The sequence below is a fragment of the Lottia gigantea genome, assembly GCF_000327385.1.
Source record: "Lottia gigantea unplaced genomic scaffold LOTGIsca_93, whole genome shotgun sequence".
In the NCBI taxonomy this organism is placed as follows: domain Eukaryota; kingdom Metazoa; phylum Mollusca; class Gastropoda; family Lottiidae; genus Lottia; species Lottia gigantea.
Genome location: NW_008711042.1, coordinates 163,438 through 181,916, shown reverse-complemented (window position 1 = coordinate 181,916; position 18,479 = coordinate 163,438). Strand labels below are relative to the sequence as shown.

Genomic DNA, 18,479 nt, shown 5'->3' with positions numbered 1-18,479 from the left:
TCACCATAAATGAGTCTCACGTATTTCACCAATAATATGACTTGCCCTTTGTAAAGCCTGAAATAAATAAATAGTGATAGAAATTTATAAACTCTTTACTTAATGTTGGAAATAGCTTAATAAATATTAATATAAACCTCTTCAAATTGAAAACAGGTCTACAGGATTTTCTTAACATTATAAAACCATCCTTTTGTATTTTGCATTATATTGTAATCCTTACAGAAGTTTAGAAACACCATGCTGAAGAATTCAAAATGTTCTAGCAGCCTCATCACGCCCACAAAAAAGCATTCCTTGAGCTTCCTCATCAAGTACTCTCATTATTCACGGTAGCAGGTTCATGTGGTACTGATCATGGTTTGGAATAATCAATATTAAGGGTTTGTTATTGAGGTCATAAGGGCTTAATTCAAGGGCTTAGACAGCCCTTATATTGGTATCTTACTTTGATAAAAAGTGTTCTGGGTTCCCTGATGTTCCCCTGAAATATTTAGTTCTCAGCCCCACCCCCACATACCTGTAACATTTCCTGAGCTTCCTTCCTACGTGTAAAAATATGTTCTGACTCTTCAAGTAGTATATTGATTTCTTCTTTCTTATATAACATACAGACCAACTCTGATTGGAGAGTATCTTTAACATGGTTCACTAAGAAATGCATGATAGCTTTGGGTATAGTATCTTGTATGTTCTTTCTTACTATTAGGAAATATGACCTGATTAATCTCTCTGAAATATACAATCAATAAAATAATTCACAGGTCAAAGAGTCCACATGACACAGAGTCAAAACATCACACAGTTTAATGGTGGCCAAACTACCAGTGTTATGTGCAGATTGACAAACCTGTGGAAACATCAAACTAAAGAAGCTTTCCCTTTATCATCAAGATAGATTCAGCTTTAAGGAAACTGTCTGGAGTTTCCTGATGCAGAATCAATCATAGAAGCATGGTGTTTGACATGGGATTATCAAGTAGAAAAACAGATCTGTACATGATGCAGACATGGTTGGCTTTTTTCCCTACTGTATCGGTAATCTTCCACCATACACCAAACTGTGGGTCTTCTTATCTCTAATTGATGAAAGGAAAACTATTTATCATTTCAGACTTAATTAATAAAAAACAAAATCAACGTACCAATACAATCACAATCTCTCTGTTCTCTACTAGAGAGTTTCATTACTGGTGCTTGTTCTGGCTGCAATTATAAAAATTCAACATCAAACATATGTGAGACCATTTGAAGATAAGTTTTTGAAAAGAGTGACATAACCCATGGCCCCCATTAACTCAATTCTAAAATCAAAACCTTAAAATCAAGTATGAAATTTCAACAAAATATTTTGAAAATGAAATGAGAGCAAGTCGATGATTTATTGATCCAAACTAAAAGGAAGTTGTGTTATAGTAACCAAGTTGGTTGAGTTATGTCCCTTTCTAACAGATACATCAGAAAACCATGGAATGATTCACACACCATAACCAAGCCAAAATAAAAATAATTGAAGAAGCATACCACTTCAGGAAGTAGATTAATACCACTACGTCTGTTAGTAGAGGAAGCTGTACGTGCTGGAGATTGAGAGGCGCTAGACGGAGCACTACCAGGTTGGGAACTGGTCTCAGAGTTCCTATCTGTTGTACCGATATCTAGTTTATTACTGCGTATTAAATTAGAGATTTTCCAGGTGCCTCCATTGATATTGTCTTGTATGTTGATTGCACCCTGTTTAAAGGAGAAATGAAATGAAAGAGTCAGAAACATGAAAGACTTCCAAGCTGCATGTTAGCCAAATCACCACAGATACCCTGACCCATTCACACACATGGTAACTTCCTTTAAAGGGATTGTAAAGAGGTTTTCTAACTTTTGTATGTGTATCAGGATATTGATAGCATCGATTTGCACCATTCTTATTTTCAATCGGATTTCTGTGGCTCCAGCTAATCCAATAAAACTAAGTTTTTGATGACGTCACTAATCAAGAATGGCCTGATGTGATACAGGCATATTTTGCAATTATTGACATCATCAAACACTTTTTTTTGTGGAATTGCAGAAACCACAGATGTCTGATTAAAATTGGAGTGGTGCAAATTGATTCTATCAGTGTCCCTGATATACGTAACATATTTAGAAAACCTGTTTACAATCTCTTGAAGCCAAAATAAAAGACATACTTGTTAGCACAAAATAGTATCCAACACTTGAATAGCCTACTATTACACACAAGATTTAACTACTACAAGCAATAACATGCAGTGTGCAATGAGTGAAATTTTGACTATGATTTTATAATTCAATTTGAAACTCCTACACCAGATGATAAATGACAATGGCAACCCAGAAATTGAATGACCTTTTTACTCAATATATCAAACTTTTGATAGATGGGACGACAAGTAAACCTTAAAATAGAAACATCTACCAACCTTATCATCCAGTCCTTGTTTCTGTATGGCCTCTCGAGATAATTTCTGTGTCATGGTTTCCTGGACTGCAGATTCTGTCATCATCTTATGTACAAGTTGTGCCTCGGAGAAATCAGGGTGCTTGGTGTTAATATAGGCTAATTCTATAGATACCAAATTCTCTACCTGAAATACATACAAAATATTCATGATTGATAGGAAATGTGTCATCTGTTGTAATATAAAAACACTTCCTTGATACAGGACAGCATGCCCCAGTCACTAACTTTCACTTCTTTCAAAATAAGTCCATCAAAAATTGCATGAAAGAGATTTTGAAGAAGTACCCAATTTCAATGCCATTTTTGCACTCAAAATGTTACATATTCAACACGTGCAACATTACAACCAATGTGAAGCTCAAATGCAAGATATGAATGTAACCATTTGAATCTAATACAAAATTTTTAGAACTTAATGACAATTACTTTGAAAAAAAGATTAACTCAATCCCTATACCTTACTTATTATTTGTAGAGAGAATTAATGTAATTGGGATGAAACTAACAAACACATTTGATTTTCCACTTTAATGACAAATTACCAGAACCTTATATAAAATTATCTAACATGAAAGCTATTGACTAAGGAAAAGTGATATAAGTAACACTACCATTGTTATATTTAATCAAAGTGAAAATCTTACCATACTGTTTGTGGGGGGTAAGCGTCTACGTAATAAATTAGTTACAACATCTACTATCTTCTCATATAGCTTGGGAAACCTCAACATTTCTTGCTGAAAAACAATTTTGACAAATTTCAATACAACAGAGCTTCAAACAGGAAAATAAAACATCATGTTTAACTTAAGTAAACTTATATGGGGGTGGCTTAATTAGTGAGTTCTGCACATACAGGATTCATGGAATCAGTCAATAAAACGTTTAATTAAAAAAAAAGAAGTTGGAACAGAGTTCAGAACGCGTTCCATGTGTGTCATGGAAGAAATGGAACAGACGGAATCTGTTCAGAACTGACCAATCAAGTGTTACCATGGTTATTAATCTATACAGATTGTCAATACCTATCTATATCTGGGTCAACTGGAATAAAATTAAAGAATCCAGCCGTTAATTTTTAAAAACCAAAAATACTTTAAACATTGCGTAAGGTTTTTAAGGTCGTTATGTTTTTTGGAAGCTGTTAGAAAACTACTGTACGGATTTGAGTAAAATAAACGCCAAATTGTAGAGAAATATATCTTCTAATATGTTCTAAAGGTTTCAACTAATAATATCAAGCCATTATAAAGCCAAACACCAAAACTAGGTTAAACTGCTTAATTAACAATTAGTACTCTTCGTTTTTAATTAACATTTTTAAAACAAATTCAGTTTGATCAAGTAGATACATAGATATAAATAACTTGCTTTAGAAATATATTCAGGTATAAGTTTCGATGTTTTTGATAATGCAAATGTTTTACAAAACAGTGGAATGCCCTTTTAAACCTATAATATAAGAGTATAAATAATACCTGTGTACCACAATGTTGAATCATTCTCTGCATTTCTTCATGAACCAGTTCAACACATCTTAAACTAGGCTCCTCTAATCTTCTTATCTGTCTTTTTACTAATAATTCAAATGATATTTCTGGCACAAACAACGCTGGTCGAGGACCCTAAAATACAAATAAATGTGTATGCTTAGTGTGAATATAGCCCTCTACAACAGGAAGATAAAGTGTGAAACAAGTGGTTGCCAAGCAAGATAAGACCACCAACCCAATAAAATCCAGTATATCAATGGGTGTACTTTGTGAAGATTTGTCAGGAGGCTTACAATTGGAAATGACCCAAATGACTGTGATCATTAAGTGCTACACTCAAATTTTACAAAAATCTGAAAACTGCAGTCTCTTTTGCGTTCATAGGCCACTAAGACTATTTTCAGTATATAAAGGGGTGAAACATTTGAAATCCAATCAAAATTCTAACTTGTAAAACTCTCCAATTGTGGAGAGACAAATCGATAATTAGACAGTGACAATATACATCAACATTTCAACGTGGGTCTATAACAATCGAACTCAGCTTACAGTAGCATTTCTAATAGCAGTAAGAACATCTCTAGTAGAGAGACCACCCAATGGATCGACTGATTCTAGTGTTCTACCAAACGTTTCATGAAATATATAACAGATTCTCGCTCCACCACATCTACAAATAGAACACATACAACCTGTTATTATTAAAATCAACATCATTCTTCTGATTTGGAGATGGCTTTATAAAAGTATTCCAAAACGTTACTGAACCTTGCTAACTGCAAACATTTTATAATATTTGTCAGAAATCTTATATTTCTCAATCTAAAAATCTAACTAATATCTACAGTACTATAAAATAACTTACAGTTCTGATGTTTCTATATTTTTAGCTGTACCTTCTATAGTATTACAATAAGCTGAAGCAAACTTTGTTATAACTTGTAGTAAAACCTGGGCCTGAAAATATAGAATTACCATTTACTATATATACCTAACATTTGGAATGGTGATATTCCTTATAAATTTCTGTTCAAGATTTTAGATGTCTCTTGGTCACAAAATGAACTCAATCTCTACAGAATGAAAAAAAAAATATGTTTCAAATATCAATTTAACTGTTTATTTAAATCATCTAGCCCGAACGAAAAAATCTATTACCAGTTATCACAATATGGCGATATTTCAGTATTTTCCACTAGGCCATATTACTAATAATATACTTTACTATACTGGTATTTATCATGATACTGATATATCACCCAGCTCTGAGTTTTCTTCACAATGTTTTCTTCTATATAAATATCCCTACCTTATCATCTATAGGTTCACCAAATGATGCCAGTAAATTCTGAAACTGTGCTATTAATACATTGACTCTAGTTTTTAATTCAGGTAGACAATCTCGTATATGATGCATCAATAACTGAAATATATATAAGATATCATTATAATAAAAACTACTGTATTTGGTTAATTGAACTATACCACTAATTGTTATTTACATGTAAATTGGAATATATAATCTTACAATAACTCAAAGTCTTGATTTAAACGTAAATTTTTGTATAAACACACTTCCCTCCAGGAAATTTCAACCAAAAATGACCCAAAATCTATTTATCAGGAGAACAGCAATCAATAGTACTAACTCTGTTTAATGTTTTAGCGAGATATGGTGTACCATTACGATTAGCTATAGAAGGATATTTCTTCTGTAGAAACGACGCTTCATCTTTTAATGCCTCTTGTAACTCCTGAAAATATAATATTTAAATGATTAAATGATTTAATCATTATTAAATAAATAAATAAACAAACAAACAGAGCAGACTAATGCCGCACTAAGCCCACATGGTGTAGAAACTTACACGTGAAACTCCATTCATTTCATTTCATTTTTTTTTTAATCCTCATAGATTTCATAAACAATATTACCCACCTTTGAGCTTTTAATATCAGCTTGACTTCTATTGACTACCCCTATAATACCCAGTTTAACTGGAATAACTCTTCCACATAATACATCCATAGCATCAGTTCCAGCATCCATTAGATCTAGTTTAGTTGTCACGGCTAATGTTCTTTTTCCTGTTAAATAAAAACCAAAATATCAAGTCTGACTTAAAGGATTCCATGGCAAACAGACAAAAGAGCTAATGCACGATAAAATTGATAATCACCCTAATTGTAAACCTTGATAATGACAAGCAGGGCTGTTTATATTAGAAATTCCAACCAGATAGCCCTGTTTGAAACTATCAGTATATTTTGGATTTTTTGTACTCTTTAATTAATAGATGTGAAAATATGTGTATAGTACAGGTAATCAAAACATTGCTATATAAATGCATTCTGTTATTATCAGATCAATAATAGGCCCTTAATAGTAGCTACTGGCAACCTGGGCTATTTCATCAGTATTTGAACACTAATGGATTGTGTATATATCTTTAACAAACAATCCTACCTTCAGGGTCAACCTCTCTACTGAGTTTTAAAGCTTCAGATGTAGAGAAATCAGTATTAGCTGCTGTCACTGCTAGAATTATAGAGTTAGGGTTGGAGATATACCGCAAACACAGTTCACGGATCTGAACTTCTATATCTACTGGCTGATCCCCGACCGGTACCTTCGTCATTCCTGGTAGATCTACCAACGTTAAGTTAACAACACGATTAGAAAATATCTTCAGATTTATCGGCTCTGGACAGATTCCCTGAAAGAGATGAACAAGAAGGAGTTTTACTTTCTACTTCTCTGCTCTTGGTCAAGCAGTGTGCAATGAGAGAAATTTTTGTCCAAGCAGCAGCAATATAATCCAGAACACTTGAGACCTTGGTTGATTTACAAATCTATATTTTACACAGAATGTCAGCATAATCAACAGTAGTGTGGATCTTGTGTACCCACTGATCCAAGACCAAATCTCTTTGCATTGATTTTTTCAGGATTAAAAGAAAAAAACATATATTTTACAAGGATATCAACTTAGGTTAACAGTTAAGAATCCTTTCTACCAGCTGGTCCTTGGCCAAACCTCTTGACATTGCTCTTTCCTGGATTATCCCTACCTATTTACAACTGGGTCAACTGGAATTATGAGTGAAGATGACTTATTCAAGGTCATTAGATTTTTACACGAACGTCTGTACGCTTACCCATTAATAGCTGGGTTGGCAGGAATAATGATTTCAGTCTTTGTTTTAGAATTAAATTTTTGACAAACATTACAAGAATTAATACGTAAGCTGCCTCACAGCCTTATCTATCTTACCCTATCACTTCCACCCATTCTGTTTGTTTCATTTTCAATTTCTTCTTTAATCTCCTTGAAGTCCGTATAGATTTTATTTTTAGTGTGAAGAAATTTACCAAACTCTTCTGCCTGTACCACCTCTATTAATAAAAATAACAGATCAATTGTCAGCTGGTAAAACCCATGTTACCTTCCACCAGGGTTCCAGAACAGTATAAATAGAACCCCGCAAGTTGAGTCTAATCGGTCTGAAGAGTTCAAACACGAACGAAACTAGTCACTGATAATCGATAATCAGGGATAACTGGTCGCATAGCCAATCTTTATCTCTTACAATTGTCATTTCATGGAAATACTGTAGGCTACAATTTTAATTTAAATTTCCAATATTGAAAGGGATTAGATGTATAAAGAAGATTTCTAAACCTCTTAAGTGTGTTGGGGATTCTGATAGCATTGATTTACACTATTGATTAGAAGCTATTTTCAGTCAGACTGCAGTAGTTGCTAATAATTTTTTTCTTAATCTTATATTGCATTAAAATATTCATTCATTGAGATTTCAAATTAATTTTAAGTACCAGTACATGCAAATGTTGATATTCTTTGAATTAGGCGTAAAAGGGAACAGTCGGAATTTTTGAGGATTGTTTTGGGTCTTGAATGTGCTTTAATAGTCCTCAGAAGTACTAAAACACACGCATATCGCATAATCCCTTCAAATATACCTCAAACTAGAAATTTCACTGTCTATTCCTATATATGTGTTAAATGGCATTGTCTCACTAAAATTTTAGTCGAATTTTCAACTTTCAAACCTGAATTAATATGGATTTGAAGGCTCAAATTTCGACAATGAGTTGTGAACACTATTACTGATTATGTAAGCTAAAAAATTCCTGTTTCTGAAACTAAGGTATGATTGGTCGAACGGATAGTGAAGGTGCTCCTTTAACAGGAAGAGATGTCAACTATATCAAGATTTCAGGAAGCAACTATCCACATCATGATTCAGACACTCATTGGGCTGAACTTGGAAATTATGAAAATAATTTTGACTCCACATGCAGCCAAGATTTAATATCTATTTTTCAAACAAGATATTATTTCATAATGTTGGTACCGGTAGTTTAAAATTTCAACTTACTGCCATCATGGTTTCTGTTCTCTGTATCATTTCTAGTAAGATGTATTAACTGTAAGACTAATGGTCGCCTGGTCACTATACCAGTACCACGGGGTAGAAAATCACGACCTACTAAATTTTCTATTACTGAACTTTTACCAGAACTCTGCAAATATAAATTAATGATGCAATTAATGTGAGGATGTAAGGAAATTGCTATAACCTAAGCCTTATCTCAAGTAGCTAGATAAACTTGGGCCAAATGTGTAGAGACCTACAGCGACTACAGTTCAATCTTGTGGGAATGACCTAATGCTATCAGCTCATCTCTAATCTGATGAGCAAAGTCTATGTCTGATATTGAAATTGATGGCTGAAACTGCTGCAAATGGGAGCCAGGAGGGGAAGGTTAGGCTTATTAAGCCTACAATCTTCATCGCCAAGCAATTTCAAAATTCAGCAGATCTATAGAAGAATTAACTTGTAAATTGACAATTTTGCATCATGATAAATTTGGTAAAAGAAACAACGGAATAGGTAGACACAAATTGGAGGGAAATGATTATTGCAAAAAGATGAAGGTCAAAATGGAAGGATGAAGAAAATAGATAAAATTGATACCTGATTGCCGATGACGACGATTTGTGGAAGCTGAATGACTTCAGATCCGACTGTGTTGAAGACATCTTGGAGTTTGTTGATAACGGGAATCAATCCCTCCATTTTTCCAATTAAATTTCCAAAATCTTCATAAAATGGCGAAACCGGTGATTAAGGGGAAACAACTCTATTTATGATATAGGACTCACTCCACTAAAACATTTTATGCAAATGATTGTATAGGAATGTAGTCCAGGCTATTTTTAGAAATCTTCTTTCTCTCTCCCTTTTGGGGTTTTTGCCTGCCTATTTTTGGGTAAAATTTGGTCTAGATTTGGAATTTGATGTCTGAAATTGCATTATCTTTCAGATTTGGTGAGATGATGAGAGACTTAAAGGCGGAAGGCTAATTCTAAAAATAGTCGTTTTGTGAAGTGCCAAACTCTAGCGGATGAGTATAACCGGTAGTAGTCTACTTTCAATTTTAGTAGCTCAAAATTTTCATGGTCATCATATAATGAATTTTTTAGGAGACATTGAGAATTGGTCAGGCTTTCATTCGACATATTGGAAAGCTTTCAACGAGATTTCTGGAAAAAGTTATAGAAGGTTGAATTTCGTGTTTTAACATGGGAAGAGATGGCAAATGAATTAGTGGAGTGAGTCCATATCTTTCAAAATAGTCGCTTTTGTCCAGACAGACGATTGGTCAAATCGTCCTGAATTAGCTCAATTGTTTATTTCAAATTGTTGAAAGAAAGTAGTTATTATTTTAATGATCATGGAGAATTATGATATGAAATTCAAAAAGTTGCCATCAATCTGTCAAGACTTCAGTTGAGTGGAAACTACTGGACAATTTGACTAGAGGTCGATATGTCTTAACATTACTGACCTACTTTTGACTTCCGGGGAGATAAACAACAACATTGTAAAAATAGTGAAAGTTAATTTTGTTTAATCAGATCCTTAATTAGCTGATCTAATTAAACAATAAAACAATGACGGACAGTGATCTAAGCGCTCCTTCTGTAAGTGAACCAATATAAGCAGAGTATAGCCTTGGATTGTTGAGAGCAAAAGCAAAGTTTTCAAAAAATACCGGTATTTCAAAAAAAAACAAGATGCATCCTTATCTTTTGTGAAAGAGCAATGCAATTTATAAATTTATTGGCTCATGGTGTTTTCTTTTCAACGATGGTCGTTTTTGGGCGATTGTGCCACCATCACAATTTCTTAACTTTATACCTAAAGACAAATTGCATATCAATTCAAATCCAAATGGTAGACCTCCTGCCTTTTGAACTAAACTCATTATTCAATCATAAAGTTTGCTTCTGTTATCTTAATATCTGTTCGTTCGGAATCTCAAGCAAAACTGTAGTGTTGTAACATTACTTGTGAACTGTCAAGCGATTAAGAATACATCCTTACTTTCGTCCATTTTGCTGTCTAAATAGAGATTTGTCCTGTCCGTCCAGTTATTGATATTTTTGTGTATTTTGGTCGATGATAAATATTTATCTCTTTGGTCATGTGATCTGTTGACAAACCTGTAGGGTAAAGGAAATGATTAGGTACAGATAGACTGATTGTAGTCTAAACAATTGTTGTTAGTGTTCATCTTCTCTTCTGAAAGTTTTCTAGGTATCTTTTATGTCATTGTAAATGATGTAAGTCATTTCTGAAGGCTTCAGATTTCTTGATAGAGTCAGTCTACTCTTAGTTAGTCACTTTTTTTCAATAGATCTTGTGAATTTTCATTTGCTTTTTAAAATTTTGCTCTTACTATAATTACATAGGTTGTATTTTGATATTAGTTTATAAAATCTTCAAAAAAAAATCTGATTAAATGAAATATTAACAGGAATTTAGTTATTTTCACGAGTTCTATTTGACAAAGAAAAAAAAACTTAAAGTGAGAGACTTATTTATATTTTTTTTCTTCCAGTGAGGTAATGAGGATGCATTATGCATATATATATACGTTGATTTATTCAATGAATTTTGATTTTATTTATTCCCTTTTCAGCAAGAAGAGATAGCCCATAGATTCAATATACCTGAGAGAAAGGTCAAAGTTCAAACTCTAATGAAGACGTTAAATGATGAAGAACAGAAATATTGTATCTGTCAATCAACTGATTGTACTTCCTTCATGATGTAAGTTCAATGTTTCATTTTTTTTGGAAAGAATAAGCTAAAAGGAATAATAGTTTTGAAAATTGGATTTCACTGAGGATAAATTAGATGTACGATATTCTAATGGTTTTGTTGTTTCACTCATAGTTTGTCTTAAGAATAAAATTAACATCTCTTACCGTTGATGAAAGGAGGCTAGAATTTTCTTTCTGCTTTGACATTTCTATCACAGGATTTGTTTCTATCAATGAAAAATTTAAAACTCTTAGATATTTGAAACAGCTTATATTTGGTTTTTGATTTGTTTATTTCTAGAGCTTGTGATAAATGTGAAGAATGGTATCATGGTGTTTGTATTGGAGTTACTCAACTTGATGCTAAATCTATTAAACATTATTATTGTGATGCTTGTAGAGGTAGGAGGCTCTTGATCTATTGACAATCAAATTGGTCCTAACCAATTTTACAAGGATAATCCTCTCTACCAGTTGCTCACTGGCAACCTCTGATATTGATATTTGACCTAAAATATCCAATATGGTAATGAATAGAACAAATGTTGAGCCTCTGTTTTCAATATTTGGGTAGAAATGTTAAAACAAATTTCAGAATACCTGGAGATGAATGAAAATACAAAATTACTTTGCTTTTGTGGACAGACCACGAAGTTATATCCCTTATTGGCTTAGGATCTAATGGTTTCAGCTATTGTATCAATCTGTAAGAGAACTATTATCAAACCTTATGTTTTCAATGTCTTCTCTCTGTATTTTATCATCCTGTATTATAATATACAGGTAAAGATCCTAGTTTAAGTATTAAATATAAAACTAAGAAACCCTGGAAAGATAAGTTTAAAAGTGATTCCAGTGATGTTGATAGAACAGCTAGAGACCCCAGACTACGTGAATCTGTAAGATTTTTAACATAGAATTAGAAAATTAGTAGCTTTCTAGAATTATTAGTTTTCTTATATTTTTTTTACTAATAGTGAATGACTTCTAATGAAAATTTCTTCATAATTTGCAATAATATATATATTATAGCTATTTGACTATGAAATAATATAGATATATAGGTATTTGAGCAGAGAAAATCTGAACATAATAATGTTTTTTGAAATCTTGTATAATAAGTCCATCCATCAATCAGATTTGCTACTGTGTAAATTAGACTATCACAGCCCATAATTCCCTAGCAGATGACAATCGATCTCACTACTAACTGAAGTATTTCACTGGTTGCCACAGTTTAAATCATGTTGTGATATATCTTCTGACTTTCATAATGTTTTTTTTAGGGTAAAGCGAAGAAATCGAGCAGAAGATGTGGAGATTGTACGGCCTGTCATAAAAAAGAGGATTGTGGGAGATGTGATTATTGTAAAGACATGAAGAAATTCGGTGGACCGAATAAAATGAGACAGAAATGCCGACTGAGACAGTGTGCTAATTTTGTAAGTTATTTTAAGGCTTTACTGTTATGATTTCATATTATTTTATTTTTGATGCAAGCCAGAAATCTGTTAGTCGATTATACTTAATTAGTATATAATTATACCCAAAACTATGTATGGATTTTTAAATAAAATTAGGTTTACTTCTTTATTAAGTCTTATTTGTGAAAGGGTTTGTTTTTAAGGTCTAAGTGCCCACAAATGAGAATCCAGGATCCAAAGAGACAATTGAAGTCATAAAGTTCTTTAAAAAAAAAGAAAAAAAAAAATCCATTATCAAGACAAATCCATGAAAATCAAGAAAATTAGGGATTTCGCAGGATGTCTAGTGATGTTCTGTTATTATTTTAGTATTACTATATTCTGATGGTATTGTTTTAGGGGTTAGCTCTATTAGGATTACCTGGTGTTAAAGAAAAAGATGAAGACTACAGACCACCTTTAAGGTATATTGTTATTCATTTTTGTTCTTCTTTTAACCATCTTGCCATTTGGACAACTGTCAACATTGCTAAGGCAGTGGTATTTCAATATCATGAAACCTTTTGAAATGAAATGAATGGAGTTTTACGTCCTACTCTTCTGCACCTAAATGGGCTAATGAAGACTGGAATAACTTTCAAAGACCAACTTTAATGGATAATTTTCTTATTTGGTTGAATATGATGGTTGTCATCATTCATTATATCATTCATTATAAGGTGTTTCTATATATATATATTCTAATGATTTGTTTATATCTTTATATTAATATTAGTGATGGAGAGATAGACACTGATTGGTCTGAAAATATTCCTAAAGTGGTTAGTATCTAGTATTTCTTATACTGTTTCAACAATATTTTTATAAACTGGTCCCCAATTCCAACTTCGTACCGAAGGAACAGGTTTAGGCTATTGTCATCATGGTTTTCAGGCCATACCGTACAGTAACGTCATTGGGGTTCCTAGTTGTCAATGCTAAATAGATGACGCCACGCTAAATCCTGCAGTCAATATTTTGATGGTGAGACTAAGACCGTACCTGTTGTAGGGTCCAGTTTATATTTTTTATTAAAAATAAGCTGTACAAGTAAAGCACTCAATTCTATTTATACTACAGCTCATTGAAAATTACAATGTTTAATCTTTTTTCAGAAGAAATATAGAAGATCAAGCTCCAGTGAAGGTACGAGTCCTAGAAAGTATCGTAAAAAAGATAAACGGAAAGAGAAACACAAGAAGGTCAAAGGTCAAACTAAAACCAAGAAAACGGAGGTGAGATATTATTGTTCTCGTTCGATCTCGGCATAGGTTGAGATAATATCTACTGATTTCTAGATATTGGGGTCTGTGTGTCTTCAATCAGACGCAGAAAAGCAAGTAAGTGAGTGGTCACTCGTTTGAGGTGGGTTAAAGCCGAGGTGGGTGAGTGAGTTAGATGCTAGCTTGTTAACCTGAAGGTACAGGGTTCTATCTCAGCATTGGTCAAGATACCAACTGATTTTTCAACCTGGTTTCTTCCTGTCAGTGATGCAGGTCAGAGGGGCTGACATGGAAAAAGAGTCATGTCATTCTGATGGGACAAGTCGAGACCTCTTGTGCTGTTTATTTATATACATTATGTATTAGAGTCAATATTGTATGGTGTACTTGAACACATATATGAAAGGTGTATAATCAAAAAGCTGTGGAAAGTTGGAAATCAAAAAGAGTAGACTAATGCAGCCGTCAAAATAAAAAGTCAAAATTTAGTCTTCAATACATACCAGTCAGGTAAAGAAAAGGTGATTTATTGAGGGCCACTAAACACTGTTTGTGATGAAGTGATAATTCTGTTGAATTCGAAACCTAAATATAAGCACCCTGACACTATTAATAATATATAATGATTATAATTCTGTAGAAATGGGAACTGAAGTGTAAGCACCATTTTGATATAATGAATATTATTTTTCAGAAATCGGAACCAAAGTATAAGAAGAAGAAATATAAACAGGAATCATCGGATACAGTAGAAATAGAAGATGATACACCAACTCAATGTTATGGACCAGGCTGTATAGAATGTGCCAGACCAGGATCTAAATACTGCTCTGATGACTGTGGATTAAAACTCTCTAAAAGGTAGACTTGAGTTTTAATTAAAAGCGTTGGCTATTTTTGTGCTGCATTTTACGTCTGGTTGTCTGTTATGATTTTAGAATCTAATTCAATACAGGAACACAAGAATCTTATGATGTAATGACGTGTTATTAAATCCCACATAAATCTTAGTTTTGTAAAACCTTCCATTCTAATTTACCTTACCATACTGGATTTCATGACCGTAGAATCAGGAGACAAATCTACCAATTTCTGCCATTGTAGACATCGAGAATTTCAAATAATAAATATTCAGAACATAATTCATAGAATATTTCACACACTGCATCCAATGCAACAAGAAAGATCATGTCCGTCTGGCTTGGATAGCAACTTCTCTATAACCTGTTTTATGATTTATGTAAATTTATATTTTTGTGTTATGTTTTAGTCGTATCTATGAAATGTTACCAAGTAGAATTCAGCAGTGGCAGAGTAGTCCGTGTGCTGCCGAGGAAAACAATAAACGAGCTCTAGAATCAATCAGACGGAAACAACTAGAGGCTAAAACTCGACTAGGTGATCTAGATCAACGTCATAAAGAATTAGACTCATTATTAGAACGAGCTAAACATCTTAAAATAGACCCTGATCAAGGGGTGAGTAACTCCAAGGATTTTATTTTACCCTGCTGAAAAAGTGGGTTTTTAGTATTGGGGCGTGTCTAAAAAATGCCTGAGTTGTCTCTTCAAAGCGAGGGCTTAATTAAACCCCTTCAGCTCAGGGTCTGGGGGCTGGACTGAGAAGAATCTTCAGTATTTAAAGGACTTAACTTTCATTTCAAAATAAGAACTTTTACTGGCCCGAGGGGGGAGGTTTGGCAGTCCCAATGGCCCTCCCCCTGAATACACCACTGTTTAGGGGAATTCTATTTTTTTCACTCAGAGAAACTTTTTTTGGGCTTTGTAACTTTCTAGCAGGTTTTGTGAGGCACCTGAAAATGATTCAGGAGTCCCCAAATTTTGGGAAGGAACCACCTTAGATCTTAGCCCTTACAGGTGCCGAAAAATTTTGATGCAAAACTCCCTTTCATTTCTATAAGAATATTAATTTGTGTATAACCAGGGAACTGAAACGGAAGATGATCTAGAGTTATCTCTATATTGTGTAACGTGTGGAAGTGAGATTAACCAACGTGGTGCTTTAAGACACATGGAGAAATGTTTCGCTAAGGTTTGTTCTGTTTATAATGTATCATCTAATATGATTGGATTGTATGCTTTGAAATACAGCCAATCAGTGCTCTTGATAGGAAGGATGTTAACAATTTGGCTGCAAGTAAAATCAAGGTATATGATTGGCTGTATTCTGTGGTGTACAATCCAATCAAATCGCTGCATTTACAAACTTCTGCAATACAAAAATGGTGACTATTGCAGACACGGTGTAAGGCAAAGACTTTGTGAAGATGAAGTTTTTGATAGCATGTGAAGATGTTTTAAGACTAACATTACTAATTTGAAGCTGATATTCCACTTCTCACCACTTCTTATAAAAGTCATCATTAGAATCCATATACAATGAATGTGCCAAGACTATGGTCATGTAAAGCTCTCATCTCGATAGCTATGGGTCTCCCTTTACTAATTCTATCTTTATATTTGTAGTTTGAATCTCAAACATCATTTGGTTCTATTTATAAAACAAGAATTGAGGGGAATTCAATGTTCTGTGATTTCTGGAATCCACAACAGAAGTTTTACTGTAAGAGGCTGAAAGTCTTGTGTCCTGAACATACCAAGGAACCAAAGGTAAGAAATAGTCGACAGTTATCTGTGGGTTTTTGACTAATTAAGCGCTGATTTTGGATTTTGAAAACATCAGGTTATTTGATGTTATATGTCAGCCAAGTTTAAAGATATTCCCTTCAAATCAGAAGTTGATTGGTAAAAGTCTCATGGAAAGGCTGATTTAGATAAAACATTGAGTCTTTACGATGGAACAACAAATTTAGCGCCAGTGTGTTATAGACTATAAATGTTATGAAGACTTGACAATCCTACAGTCTTCACCTGACAATGTTACCTGTATGAGTAATAAAACGATATGATTATATTATTGGATATATGTTTATATCCATAATAATTTTTGCTCTAAAGCACTTGACAGTTTCACTACTGTCCTGCCAAATCTTCATTGCACACTGCACGAAGTCTCTCTTTGTTAATAGGTGTAGAAATAAGGGTGTAAAACTCCTTGTTATATTTCTTTTACAGATCGGCCAAGATGAAGTCTGTGGGTGTTCCCTAGTAACCAATGTTTTTGATGAAACTGGGGAACTATGTCGCGCTCCTAAAAGAAAATGCGTCAAACATTTTTGTTGGGAGAAATTACGACGAGCTGAGATTGATATGGAAAGATTAAGATGGGTTTGTATTCATTTTGACATTTTAAAGTCTACCTAAGTGTTTCCAAACGCAGGAGATCAGCTTTCTCCTCTATATTTGGCTCATTTTCATCATCACTAATTTCATGTTTGTTACTTCTGGTATTACTATATGTATAATCGGTGTTAAAGTCATATATCAGGGGATGGTTTTTCTAATATCTGTCTAAACGACGCACAAATGTTTTTACGTTCTTAGCTGAAACAACACTGTCAGGTAGGCTATTCCACACTTCAACTACTCTGTTGGTAAAGTAATATTTCCTGATGTCAAGTCTGCTTCTGTTTTTAACTAGTTTGAGCGAATTTCTTCTTGTTGACCATCAGTTACCCTTCGATCGTATACAAATTTATTTGTTTATATCTGGGAACATTTCAGGTCATAAATATGATTCGTTCATGCAGTATGTCATGCAGTATGTCTGACACATTTTCTCTTCTCTACATTGTATTTCATAGAAAGATAGTAACATAGCCAATATAAATAACAAGATATTAGTATTCAATTTCTTTGTTTTGATTATATTTCAGTGGATGGATCTGATTCAATTCCTTTGTTTTGATTATATTTCAGTGGATGGCTCTGATTCAATTCCTTTGTTTTGATTATATTTCAGTGGATGGATCTGATTCAATTCCTTTGTTTTGATTATATTTCAGTGGATGGCTCTGATTCAATTCCTTTGTTTTGATTATATTTCAGTGGATGGCTCTGATTCAATTCCTTTGTTTTGATTATATTTCAGTGGATGGATCTGATTCAATTCCTTTGTTTTGATTATATTTCAGTGGATAGATCTGATTCAATTCCTTTGTTTTGATTATATTTCAGTGGATGGCTCTGATTCAATTCCTTTGTTTTGATTATATTTCAGTGGATGGCTCTGGATGATTTATTTGAGAAAGAGAGAACTATCAGGATGTCCATGTCTAATAGAATGGGGGTGCTAGGATTGATGCTACATCAGTCTGTGGACCATGACCCTATGACCCCTATGACTACACCACAAATAAGAGATTCCAATTAGAATACCAACCTAACTACACAGCTAATACTTTTGATTTTCACTGCCAAATATAACTGTATTAAGCTCGTTCGGTTGTAAATCGAATTCATGTGAATTGGAATATCAGCTTAAAAAAAGTAATGATAGTTTTGTAATAAGTCTGTGGTGAATCCAAGTCCAGTTAGTTTGACACTGTCAAATCTTCCTACAGTGTTCTGACTAAAGATCATCAGTCAGACTTTGATGGACAAAGTATTTGTGAAAGAGAATTGAATAAATGATACAATATTTCTTGTGTATATGCAAACAGTTGTTTACTTGAATATTTGTTAATTGTTTTTGTATAAATTGTTGTAATATATATTTTTAGTCTTTTTTTTATTTTGTGAAGTACTTTGATACGTTTC

At 33.3% G+C, this 18,479-nt stretch overlaps 2 protein-coding genes across 2 annotated transcripts; one reads left to right on the top strand and one right to left on the bottom strand.

The window, feature by feature from the left end:
* LOTGIDRAFT_170085 (hypothetical protein) lies at positions 1-9,081 on the bottom strand (the record flags this gene model as incomplete). Its single annotated transcript, XM_009068722.1, has 17 exons — positions 1-57; positions 521-732; positions 1,146-1,206; positions 1,525-1,669; positions 2,160-2,164; positions 2,442-2,606; positions 3,127-3,219; positions 3,961-4,107; positions 4,525-4,645; positions 4,841-4,932; positions 5,285-5,398; positions 5,625-5,729; positions 5,915-6,063; positions 6,443-6,692; positions 7,251-7,372; positions 8,380-8,524; positions 8,980-9,081. 17 exons carry the CDS (start codon positions 9,079-9,081, stop codon positions 1-3), a joined length of 2,085 nt encoding a protein of 694 aa, XP_009066970.1.
* Positions 9,082-9,880: 799 nt separating this feature from the next.
* LOTGIDRAFT_223348 (hypothetical protein) lies at positions 9,881-18,093 on the top strand (the record flags this gene model as incomplete). Its single annotated transcript, XM_009068721.1, has 11 exons — positions 9,881-9,989; positions 10,991-11,121; positions 11,416-11,516; positions 11,898-12,013; positions 12,401-12,556; positions 14,510-14,661; positions 15,071-15,278; positions 15,745-15,852; positions 16,287-16,430; positions 16,896-17,048; positions 17,941-18,093. Exons 1-11 carry the CDS (start codon positions 9,960-9,962, stop codon positions 18,091-18,093), a joined length of 1,452 nt encoding a protein of 483 aa, XP_009066969.1. The 5' UTR covers positions 9,881-9,959.
* Between the last annotated feature and the right edge of the window lie 386 nt (positions 18,094-18,479).